Source organism: Callithrix jacchus, chromosome 7 (assembly GCF_049354715.1).
Source record: "Callithrix jacchus isolate 240 chromosome 7, calJac240_pri, whole genome shotgun sequence".
Taxonomy (NCBI): domain Eukaryota; kingdom Metazoa; phylum Chordata; class Mammalia; order Primates; family Cebidae; genus Callithrix; species Callithrix jacchus.
In genome coordinates this window covers 27,701,494-27,713,379 of record NC_133508.1, presented here as the reverse complement: position 1 = coordinate 27,713,379, position 11,886 = coordinate 27,701,494, and the positions used below count along the sequence as shown (strand labels likewise).

Here is an 11,886-nt window from a genome sequence, read left to right as displayed (position 1 = left end):
GATTTCATTGCTGTAGAGGAAATGTCTGATTGCTTCTCTATTTAAACTTTGTTCTCTTCATTTCTTTTAACATTGGAATAATTAAGTCTCATGATAGATGTGGCTTTGTAACTTGAAAATACTGTACTCAATTTTCACAGTTTTCAAAATAATGTTTAATTTTTCTTTTGATAAATTTTTGGTGAACAGATAGTATTCAGTTACTTGACTAACTTTTTTAGTGTTGATTTGTGAGGTTTTAGTGCATCTCACCCAAGCAGTACACACAGAATCCAATTTGTAGTGTCTTATCTTTCTTTCCCTTCTTAACGTTTCCCCCTCATCTTCCAAAGGCCGTTATATTATTCTTTTTTGTTTAGTTTTTGAGACTGAGTCTCACTCTGTCACCCAGGCTGGGGTGCTGTGTTGCAATCTCTGCTCACCATAATCCTTACTTCCCGTGTTCATGCAGTCCTGCTTCAGCCTCCTGAGTACCTGAGATGAGAGAACCAGGCCTGGCTATATTTTTTTGTATTTTTAGTAGTGACAAAGTTTCACCAAATTGGCCGTTCTGTTTTCAAACCCTTACCTTAAATGATCTGCCCACCTCAGCCTGCCCTAGGGCTGAGATTACAGGAATGAACCACCAGGGCCCAGCCAAACTTTCCCTTTTTCTTTTCTTTATTTTCTAATCTCCTGAACTCATTCTTTGAGTTGTCATGTAGATTAACGGGTTTCTCAAATTACTGAAAAACTAGTTTAAGAAATAAACAGGCAGAACAGTGGTGCTGAGCATGGCTAAAGCATCTCTGCGTTCACAGGGAGAGGAACTGAAGACCTTCTGGCCTGGGCTGGGCGGCAGTTCAGTTGCAGGATAAACAGCCTGAGTCCTCTGCGGGATGCTTTGTAAAGAACCCAAGAAATCAACGTAGAGCTTCTTCTAGATGATTCTCTCGAAGCTGCAAACCTTCCATGAGTCAAGCTTTGTGTCAAAAGGACAAATTAAAAGGCAAGAAAATGAAATTGCAATATCAGGACTTTGGGGGTGAAGGGTGGGGAACACATCTAATAACAGATTATTTCAAGAAACCCCACATTGTGCCCAAATCTCTGTCTGTTGTGTCTCTGTCCAATGTACTCTTTGTTGAGGACAATATTCAAAAGTTGTTCCTGTACTCAGTGTGGTATGAAACTAGAAAAATACATTTCAGGGTAAACAACAAAGTAATTATTTTGAAGGTAAATAGGTTTTCAAGGTTTATTCTTCAATTATGAAAATGTTTTCTAAAGCAAAACATACTATTCCTCTCCATGATCCCAGTTAATCCAGACCCTCCTCAGTGGGGTTTATAAAATACCATACTCACCTTCCTGAACATTCTGCTGAATCTCATATGAAATTTTGTCACAGAACCTCAGATTTTTCATAAGGTCTTGTGTACCATGCCATGCCTATGAATTGCTTTTTTTGCTTTATTTTTATTTTTATTTTTTTGTAAGAAGTAGCCAGCAACTATCTTTCTTTGCTTTAGAGATGTAAACTGCTTTGTATTTTCAGATTAACTTGCAATAATGTTGAAAATGCTTTGCTCACTCCCCTTTTCTCACTTCCTCCCTCTCAGGACCTATAAAAGGCAACAACCCCCAGCCCAATGGACAGATGCCCCAGGCTGCACATTCTGTCAGTGCTGTTCTTCAAGAGGCCCAGACACGTGCTGAAACATGGAAGGTGAGGCCAGCAAGCAGCTGACACACATTCCACCCAGCCGCCCCTATAAGCCCATGTCCTAAACCATTCGCGTTGTTCCAATAACTGCTCTTTTAAAAAGAAAAAATAATCTTGGTCCAATGGCTCACACTGTAATCCCAGCACTTTGGGAGGCTGAGTTGTACAGAACAACTGAGGTCAGGAGTTCAAAACTAGGCTAGTCATCTTAGTGAAACCCCGTTTCTACTAAACATAGAAAATTAGCCAGGCATGGTGGCCAGCACCTGTAGTCCCAGCTACTAGGGAGGCTGAGGCAGAAGCACCACTGGAAACAGGGAGAAGAAGGTTGCAGAGAGCCAAGATGGCTCCACAGAACTCCAGCCTGGGCAATAGAGGAAGATTCCGTCTCAAAAATAAATGATAAATAACAATAATAATAAAGGCCATTTGGAGTCATTTCACTATCCCAGAGCAAAGACCAGTTTATAAGCAACCAGGAGTCTCAATGACTGAGGGTGATTAGGGACAGAGGCTCCCCAGGGGGGCAGACAGAGACCTCACATATCTATGGCATGTCCTGTCCACTGGGGCTGTGTTGTCAAGAATAAAGAATGCTACTCGGGAGGCTGAGGCAGAGGATCCCTTGAGCCCGGGAGGTCGAGGCTGCACTGAGCCCAGATCGCATCACTGGACTCAGCCTGGGTGACAGAGTGAGACCCTGCCTTTATTAATTCATTAATTTAAAATTTCAGAAATTTTCCAACAGTGAATGCTGCTGTCATTTGGTTACAGGAAACAAAGCCAGCCCTATGGAAACACCATGAGCGCGGAGCACCCAAGGCCCCACACGCCCCCAAATCCAGCCTGCCCCCTCCCCATCCAGTGCGGTGGTCCTCAGACACCAGTGGCAGCCCTGCCATGCCCCCCAAGGCCAAGGGCACCAGCAGCAGGGGCTTCCCTACTCCATCCAATGACTTCCTGCCACTACCCCGACTCCTCCAGGCCACCACCTGGGGTCACCAAGACACCTTGTATGTCCCCCAAGAGGCACAAAGCATCAATGTTCACAAGCGGCAAATGAATAAAAGTTAAACGTTCTTCCTGAACACGGTATTTCTAGAAAGATTATTGGGTCACTCTATCTTGAGATCGACGATATCATTAAAAATAGCTTTCCCCATCCCATGCCTTCTGAAGTCTTGGTGACCTTAGATAGATTTTCCATCTCTACCTCTGCGACCTTCAGATTTTAAAGAAAATTGAGAGAGAAAAACGAGAAAACATGACAAGCAGAGGCTGTTCCCTTTCTCTGAGATCCTTTTGCTTGATTGATTGGAGTCCTGGACATGGGCTGTTTTGTTTTGCTTTTTGTAATGCTTGAGTAACAGTCATTGAAAAAAATTATTTATTTAGTTTTTGAATTCTGTATGATTACAATGCTAAAAATATCCTTTACATAAGAATGTAGGGGCAGGAAAAGGCAATCTTATCTATATATTTCAGTCTGGAATGTTTTCCCTCGGAGATACATTTAATGCCCAATTTATCCTAGGCTCTTGGAACCTGTATCTCTTCTCTTTCAATTTTGCTTCTGATGGGCTAAAACACTATTTTCTTAGTTTTCTTTCCAGGGCTCCTTTTTTATCCTTTGTGGGTTTTTTTAATTTTAAAACTCCTCAAAATCTGAGGGTCAGTGGAAAATAATGTTATTTTAAACTTAAGGAAGATAATTAATGGTATGTTTTAGTATTTGGGAAGAGTAAGCTCTAAATCATGCTGTCTCAACCCATGGGCTGCAAGCGGCCCAGGACAACTTTGAATGTTGCCCAATAAACATTATAATATTATCAGCTCTTGGCAGGGCGTGGTGACTCACACCTGTAATTCCAGCACTTTTGGGAGGCCAAGGCTGGTGGATCACTTGAGGGCAAGAGTTCCAGACCAGCCTGACCAACATGGCAAAACCCTATCTGTACTAAAAATACAAAAATCAGCCCAGCAACTGCAGAGGCTGAGGTGGGAGAAATTTTGAATCCAGGAGGCGGAGGCTGCAGTGAGCTGAGATTGTGCTGACTGCACTAAATCCTGGGCAACAGAGCAAGACTCTCTCTCAAAAAAATGATGAGATCTTTTTACAATTTTTTGAATAGCTGATCAGCTCTTGCCAGTGTTAGTGTATTTTACGTGTGTCCCAAGGAAGCCAAAAGATTGGACACCCCTGCAGTCTAAATGGAAATTTAAAATGAAACAAATAGTTTTAAAACCAAAATATTTAGTAATTAAAACTGGCAAGATGCTCTTAAATTTTTGAGCATATGCTTGAAATAGAAGAAAATTTTGCTTTACATTAACTTGTATTTCACGAATAGTAACTCTCCAGTTTTAGGCATGTTGTATTCTTTTGATGTCAAATGTAGTAATACAGCTTTTCTTTATAAAAAAAATTTTAATTTTATTTCAATTTAAGTTCCAGGATATATGTGCAGAATGTGCAGGCTTGTTACATAGGTAAACGTGTGCCATGGTGGTGTGCTGCACCTCCCCATCAGCTATTAAGCCCAGCATGCAACAGCTATTTATCCTGATGCTCTCCTCCCCTCCACCCACCCAACAGGCCCCAGTGTGTGTGGTTACCCTCCTGTGTCCACGTGAAAAACACAGCTTTTCTGATACCTGACTAAATTATGGTCATTATGCAGATGTCTGGGACAATACAGGAAAGGTTCAGCAGTGAGAGGTGTGAAAGTTGTCAGAATCCCCTCCCAGTGTCCATGTGTTCTCATTGTTCAACACCCACCTATGAGTGAGAACATGTGGTGTTTGATTTTCTGTTCTTGTGTCAGTTTGCTGAGAATGATGGTTTCCAGGTTCATCCATGTCCCTACAAAGGACAGGAACTCATCATTTTTGATGGCTGCATAATATTCCTGGGGTCTGTCAGGTGAAAATAGGGGAGGGACAGCAGGGGGTGGGGAGTTGGGGAGAGACAGCATGGGGGGAAATGCCAGATATAGGTGATGGGGAGGAAGGCAGCAAATCACACTGCCATGTGTGTACCTATGCAACAATTTTGCATGTCCTTCACATGTACCCCAAAACCTAAAATGTCAGAATCAAAATGGAGTCACTCATGTTAAAAAAAAACACTGACAAAAAGAACCAGGCAAGTTTATAAATAAAGGGTTCTCATGAGGATCGTAAACTGTGATTTTTTCACTCAAGTAAAACACAATCTTTGGTGTGTGGCTGAAAGGTCTTTGTAAGTACTGCCTATACCTGAGTGGGATTATTTAGGTTGATCCTGAAAATGCAGCAGACATTGCTTCTTTATGAAAATTTTAGTGAGATATTGGATATGGGGGGGAGTGCAAAAACCAGGGTGAAATCAGAAATTAGAGCGGGAGTACAAGGACAATAATATATATTATGAAAAATAATATATGTTAAAAATATAGGGCAGTGATACTCTATCGCAGCTTATAAAACTCCATAATTTATTGTATAATGCTGCCACTGGGACAAAGACCCATGTAATAGGCCAACTGCAACAAAAACCACTGGCCTTGGTAGAGTTTACAGAAAACATGATTTAACCTGTCACATGATGGAACATGAACTAAAATTTTACAGTAGGTCTCAAAGAGGAGAATGAACATTTAAGCCTCATATTTTGTTTGATCATAGGAATCTTTTCTGGTATGAAACTGAAATGATTTGATTCTAGGATAATTGCGGCTTTGAAGTGTGTTGAGACTTATGGCTTGATGTGTGGTCCGTGTTTGCAGATGGTTTATGTGTGCTTGCGTACAACGCACTGTAGATGGTCCTTAGAACAAGCTTGTTAAGGATGCTGCACAGATCTGCCTGTAGCCTGTTATCTATTCTGCTGAATCCATCAATTACTAAGAAGGATGTTTCAAAATCTTCTGGGGGCACATTTGTCAATATCTTTTCATTGTTCTGGCAAATTGTGCCTTATATATTCTGACACTGTTTATTATTAAGTGTAAATAAAAATGAGGTATGTAACTTCCTGGTGAATTGAACCATCTATCACCGTGTAATGTTTTCTGCATTTTACTTTGTACTCATGCTGCTGTACTGTCTGTTTCCTGTTATTTGCTTGACAAATCTATCTATTCATTCCCTTTCAAACTCTCTATGCCTTTATGTTCTGTTTGCCACTTGTAAATGACATATAGTGGATTTTGTTGTGTTTATGTCTAGTTCTGGAATTATTGTCTTTTAACTGCAAGTTTCTTTTTACTTTTTTGAATGTTTTAACTTTTCACCCAGGCTGGAATGCAGTGGTGTGATCATGGCTCACTGCAGCATCAGCCTTCTGGATTGAAGCCATCCTCTTGCCTAAGCCTCCTGAGTAGCTGGGACTATAGGCTTATGCCACCAAGCCTGGCTAATTTTTACTTTTTTTTTCTCTAAAAAAAGAAGTCTCACCATATCATCTAGGCTGGTCTCTAACTCCTGGCCTCCAGCAGTCCTGCCCTGGCCTCCCAAAGTTAATGTATTAGTCCATTTTCACACTGCTACAAACCTGAGACTGGGAAATTTATAAAGGAAGGTTTAAGTGACTCAACAATCCTCCCACCACAGCCTCCCAACTAGCTGAGACCACAGGCACATGTCACCACTCCCAACTAATTTTTAATTTTTTTGTAGGGAGGGGCATCCCCCTACGTTGCCCAGGCTAGTCTCGTATCCCTCGGCTTGAGTGACCCTCCCACCTCAGCCTCCAAAGTGCAGGGATTGTAGGCATGAGCCACGACACCCGCCCCGTTTTTTCCCTTCTCCAAGTCAAGTGGGAAGTCAACACAAACTAAAAATCAAGGCCAGGTACAGTGGCTCACACCTGCAGTTCCAACACTTCGAAGGGTGAAGTAGAAGAATGGCTTGAGCTTAGGAATTTGAGACCAGCCTGGGCAAAAAGGGAGACTTCATCTGCACTAAAAGGACAAAAAATTAGCCAGGCATAGTGGCACATGCCTGTAGTCCTAGCTACTTGAGAGGTTGAGATGGGAGGATTGCCTGGGCCTGAGAGGTCAAGGCTGTATTGAGCAATGATTGCACCACTGCACGCAAGCCTGAAAGACAGAGTGAGACTCTGTCTCAAAATAAATAAATATACATATATAGGAAAAAATATATAGAGAGAGGGAAAGAAAATCAATACATAGAAGTGATAGACTCTTACAGCTCTAATTAACTGTATCAGTATTATGGCCCAGGCTATAACAAGATGCTTTATACATATATTCCTCACATTATGAGAACCTTGCAAGGCCGGGCACAGTGGCTAATGCCTGTAATCCCAGCACTTAGGGAGGTGAAGGCAGGCGGATAACCTGAGGTCAGGAGTGCTGGATTACAGGTGTGTGCCACCAAGCCTGGCCTACAGCATCTTTTTGTTTGTTTATTTTTGAGATAGAGTCTCACTCTGTCTCCAGGCTGGAGTTCAGTGGCGCAATCTCAGCTCACTGCAACTTCCAACTCCAAGGTTCACGTGATTCCCCTGCCTCAGCCTCTCAAGTAGCTGGGACTACAGGCAGTTGCCACCGTGCCTGGCTAATTTTTTGTATTTTAGTAGAGATGGAGTTTTACTATGTTGGTCAGGATGGTCTCGATCTGCAGACCTTGTGATCTGCCCACCTCGGCCTCCCAAAGTGCTGGGATTATAAGCATGAGCTACCGAGCTAAGAGCAACGTTTTCTGTTTTAATGTGGCCAAGCAATCTAAATGAAAATGGCCTGGCAAAATTGTGTAGTGCTGTACCTGCCAACTGTGTGAGCTTGAGTGTGATACTTATTTGACAATACAGTGTTTCCTCTCTATGTTTCCTTTTCTTTAAAAAAAAAAAAGGCAAATGATAATGTCTTAGTCAGGACTGTCAAGTACAATCCGAGTGCTTGTTGCTACACTCTACTTGGCAAATTCTACTCATTGATGTTTCTTAATATATAAACCTAATCTATACCAAGATAAATTACAGGTGCATATTAACAATCTTTACTTGTAAAGCACTCTGCCTATTTTTACATACTATTCTTCAAGAAGGAAAAACACCATCAAACTGGTTTATTTTCATAGATGTCTGTATATAGTCTATGATGCCTTTATTCCATTAAAAAACCCACATGATTAAATATGAAATTAATGTACCCAGTTATGAGGCTACCATATTCTTTAACACAAAGTGTGGTTCAGAAGAATGAGAAAATACACCAATCAGAGTACCGAGACCAGCGTGGCCATAGAGACCCCCACCCAGGTGGTGCTGAAGGAGTTAAGAAGCAGACACCCAGATGGAACAGCAAAGTGGGACTCTCAGGGGCCAACAGCCTTCCCAGCTGAGAGCCTCAGGGAGCTGATAGCTTTCCATTGTGAGGACCTGGAGCAGATTCCGACTCACAGAATTTTTGTTTTCAGTCTGATTTAATTAGGAAGTTGAGGTGGAGTAGAGTGGGATCATCAGAAGGCTGACATGGGACCCCTGAAGTTGGCAATCACAGCAGCGTGAGGTTGGCAAGGGAGCAACCCCATTCAAGGCAAGGCACAAACTATTTGGCAAGGAGAGATGAGGGTGGGACCCCACTTCAATGGACATGCTCAGGGAGGCCAGTGGTTTACATGCAATAGGGAGATCATTCAGGCAACTTCAGCTATGAGGCTGGGCATCTGTGAGGGCTGAAGGCTCAGGCTGTTCGCAGAGGCTTGTGATTCACCTGGGAGATGCTGACGCCCGTGAGTCTTCCACACTCTCTGGCAGGTGGCTTAGAATGTCCAATACTTCCCCAGTCACTTTGGCTGCCCGCATGGTCCCACTGCCACTGGACACCAGTGTGATCTTATTGGCCGAAGTCAAGGGACCGCAGATCTCCTCTGCCACCTGGGGCAGCTTCTCTAGCAGCATGTCTAGTTGAGCAGCCTCTTGGTATACCTGGAACGCTTCTGCCTTCTTGGCCATCTGCTCAGCCTCAGCTCAGGCTCGGGCCCCTATGGCAAAGGCCTCAGCTTCCCCACCCATCCGAACAGATTCGGCTTCTGCCTCTGCCTGCATAATTAGCTGGGACCTATGCACAGAAGGGAAGTGGAGGGTGGAGCCCAGGGTCCCTTACTCCCAGGAGAAAAGCCCAGTGATACAGAGGCAGAGGCTCCTGCAACCTGAGATCCATAGGAGTCCAGGTGGCAAAGGCCTCAGTCCTTCATCTTGGGGTACCTAGGTGGCAAGGAAGCTAGGAGGGGTCAGGGAGGGGACATTTACTTCTCTGCCTCAGCTAGGCGCTCCAGCTTGTAGCGCTCGGCTTCAGTTTTTTTTTTTTTTGAGAGAGAGAGAACATGGTTTAATTAAAGGCAAACCTGATTTCAGCAGCTGCAGGTCTTGCAGACAGACAAAAACAAAAAATAAAACCCAGAAAATAAAACAAAATACAACAAAAAAAACCACAAAAGAAAGTTTACTACACAAAACCAGTTTCTGATCAAGATTCTCCTTCCCCTCCTCATTACTCCACAGTGAGGATGATAAGGCGAGGAATCTCGCCCCAAGAGTCAGAAAACATTCCAGACACCAAATTCTCATGCAGAATGGGACTTTAGATGGGAACTGGGTATTACTGGGAGATGGTAAACCTGGTGAGCTTGTCTAGGGCGCAAGAATGAGTGACAGTTCAAACACTGGAATGTTGCAGCTGCTAAATGCAGAGCTCAAACACACAAACTGGGTAAAGGTGGTAGGAAAAAGGCTTGGGACAAAGAGAGAAAGGTGGACACAGGGAAGAGGCTGAAGAGAAGCATAAACGGTTTCATACTGCCATTGGGTGGGGGGCTTCACCTTTTCAGACCTTTCAAAAAAACAAAACAAAACCCAAACACCATGTCAAACTAAAAGAGCAATAATGTAAGCATACTGGGGGGAGGGGGCTCTAACCACTCTCTCTGAAGAGCAATGAGCATTATCTCACCCCATTCTCTCTGAACAGGTGAGTTTTATTAACAAACAGGTGTTCTGTGTTTTCTCATAGAACCAAGAGCAACCAGGTAGGCAGCTGGTGCCTGCTTACCACCGATCAAAGACAAACTAGAAAGTATTCTCCACGAGGGAGCCACGAGGGAGCCACGGGGGAAGGGTCACGTATCCCATCCTTAAAGAATTGTTTTAATCGGTGTATGATACACATATACTCTTTTGCTACTGTAGAATGCCCCAAGCAGTTTTCCACTTGGTGGGGGAGGCAGCCAGCGTTTTCCTTGCCATGGTTCTCAGCAAGCAATATAATTTATCATACACTTTAGGACTTGTCCCTGTATCAGAGAACTGCAATTACCTACTGGCTGGTCTATTTCCTCATTAGAGTCAATTTTTTGAGGACTAAATTGCATTTCTGAATCTCTAATGGTTACCCTCTAGCTCACTGGCTCTGTGTGTTTGAGTGCATGTGCTGAATGCTTAATTATATCACTTACTTTCTGTTAGAAACACGGTGTCTGTCAGCACCAGAACAGCACAGACAGATCTGGCCTTAGAGCTAAGGAAAGGTCTCAGGTATCTCCCAGGCTGGATACACACAGGTTCAACATTACCAAACATGAAGGAATCCCACGCAGCTCAGTACACCCAGGTGTGAGCATCATTGCCAAATTATACCTATGAGGCGTTGGGAGGAGACTCAAAAAGCCGAGAGGCCGGGCTGATTTAGCTATTTCACAGCAGAACCGATCGTGGTCGGAATTGTTCCTGGGAAAATGCGGAGGCTGGCACTTTCTTCAAGAACGGATTGCAAAAGGCAGCCACCTCCGCGTGGCAGGTCACCGCCAGGAAAGGCGGACCCTGAAACCGTCGCCTCCGGCTTAGGCCGCAGAGCGGGAACCGGATTCTCTGGGTAGTAGTGCCGGTAAGGGTGGCGCGCGGTGCCATTTCTAGCTAATAAATGGTACCCTCCCCCGGGACAGTTTTGCTATGACTGCAGGCGTGGCCTGTCCCCCTGCGGGGCTTCAGGGAAGGGGTGGGGATAGGAGGCTCCCCCCGAGGAAGGTCACGCTCGGGGTCCCGGGGCCGGGTCTCCGCGCGCCTCTGCCCCGCCTCCTGCCGACTGGCAGACGCCCGAGGGCCCCGCGCCGGCAGCCTGGCAGTAAGCGGGGAAGAGGTCGCCCCCGGCCCAGACGTGGCAGAAGCGCTTTCTGTGCCAAGTTTCCGGCTCCGGGTCCCCGGAGGAGGATCGCGGGCCAGAGGCAGAGCCGCCGCCCTGCCGCGACTTTCAGACTCGACTATGACCTCGCGCTGGTGGTGCTGGCGGCGGGGCTGCTCTGCGGCTCGGAGTCCGGAGCCCGGCTCCCCCGGCCTTGCGGGGCCGCCGGGGCCGCGCGCCGCTCTGCCAACGCCCGCTCGCAGGTGAGGTCCCGAGGCGCAGAGGTCAAGGCACCAATGACAGCGGCGGGCGGAATGAATGGGAGCGGGGAGCGCGTGCGCCGGAGCTCCGGGACGCCGGGGGTCTCTCCGGGGTGTGACTCCAGAACGGAAGGGTGTCCGCGGTGGGACGGAGCCGCGCATTGGACTGAAGGATCCTAGGTGCTCCTCGGTGGGATGAAAGCGGTGTCCTGGAGACCCCGGCAGCGTTTGGGGTGGAGGAGAAAGCTATGAGGAGTCGGGTCCTGGGGGAAAAAGCAGGAGTGATCTTACTATCCACGGCGTTATGGACAAGATTAAGCCTGCAGGGCGACTGCAGCTACTTCCTTGTTTTAAAGGCAAAGGTGCTCGGAGGTCTCTCCGAGATAATGGAGGATCGAATCGGCCTCGGAATAGTCCGAAACGGTCTTGTGGAGAATGCAAGGCTGGTGCTAGGGTGCATCGGACCTTAGCTGCCCAGCAGTGGCTTGGGGAGGAGAGCACACCTGGATAGGGCCAGAAGGGCACTGGAAGGGAGGAGAGAAACCCTGGAGTCACCGAACGTCAAAATCCCAGTGATAGCTGATTCTTTCAGCGTCTCCTCTGCTGTCTTGGTTTCCAATCTCCTTTCCCTTTCAGTTCAGTTTAGGCTCTGGAAATGGACACTGAGCCCTTCCGCACTTTTGATTCTCAGTGTGCCATGGGGTAGGCCCATGCTATTAGCATAACGGTGCAAAATCTATGGACTCACTGTTTGAATTTAGTACTCGTTTAAGTTAGATTTAGCACATTTTATAAGTCC

The 11,886-nt window shown here is 45.5% G+C and overlaps 3 protein-coding genes and 1 long non-coding RNA gene across 8 annotated transcripts in view; 2 read left to right on the top strand and 2 right to left on the bottom strand.

The window, feature by feature from the left end:
• The window catches only part of LOC128932556 (amyloid beta A4 precursor protein-binding family B member 1-interacting protein-like), a 36,176-nt gene extending 26,356 nt beyond the window's left edge, over positions 1-9,820 (top strand). For 3 of the 5 annotated variants that reach the window (XR_008482509.2, XR_013519604.1, XM_078329665.1), the window contains 3 exons: positions 801-988; positions 1,602-1,708; positions 2,480-2,793. Coding sequence is in view for 1 of the 5 variants with exons in the window: in XM_078329665.1 (XP_078185791.1) it covers positions 952-988; positions 1,602-1,708; positions 2,480-2,779 (444 nt within the window). In the remaining 4 variants the exon portion in view is untranslated. Of the gene's footprint in view, positions 1-800; positions 989-1,601; positions 1,709-2,439; positions 2,794-9,723 lie in introns of those variants that run through there. The other 2 variants (XR_013519603.1, XR_013519602.1) reach the window with 2 other exon arrangements.
• On the bottom strand, positions 8,116-9,007 carry LOC128928271 (uncharacterized). Its single transcript, XR_013519607.1, has 2 exons — positions 8,964-9,007; positions 8,116-8,772 (listed from the first exon to the last, which is right to left on the bottom strand). It is a non-coding gene; the product is annotated as an uncharacterized LOC128928271 (long non-coding RNA).
• The window catches only part of LOC144576895 (uncharacterized), a 75,583-nt gene continuing 72,706 nt past the window's right edge, over positions 9,010-11,886 (bottom strand). Inside the window, exon 2 of the mRNA XM_078329656.1 lies at positions 9,010-11,350. Coding sequence (XP_078185782.1) covers positions 10,623-11,249 — 627 coding nt within the window. The 5' untranslated portion in view covers positions 11,250-11,350 and the 3' untranslated portion in view covers positions 9,010-10,622. The remainder of the gene's footprint in view (positions 11,351-11,886) is intronic.
• Positions 10,797-11,886, top strand: part of LOC103791230 (amyloid beta A4 precursor protein-binding family B member 1-interacting protein-like) — a 74,132-nt gene continuing 73,042 nt past the window's right edge. The window contains 1 exon segment of the mRNA XM_078329644.1: positions 10,797-11,090. The gene's annotated coding sequence lies outside the window, so the exon portion shown is untranslated.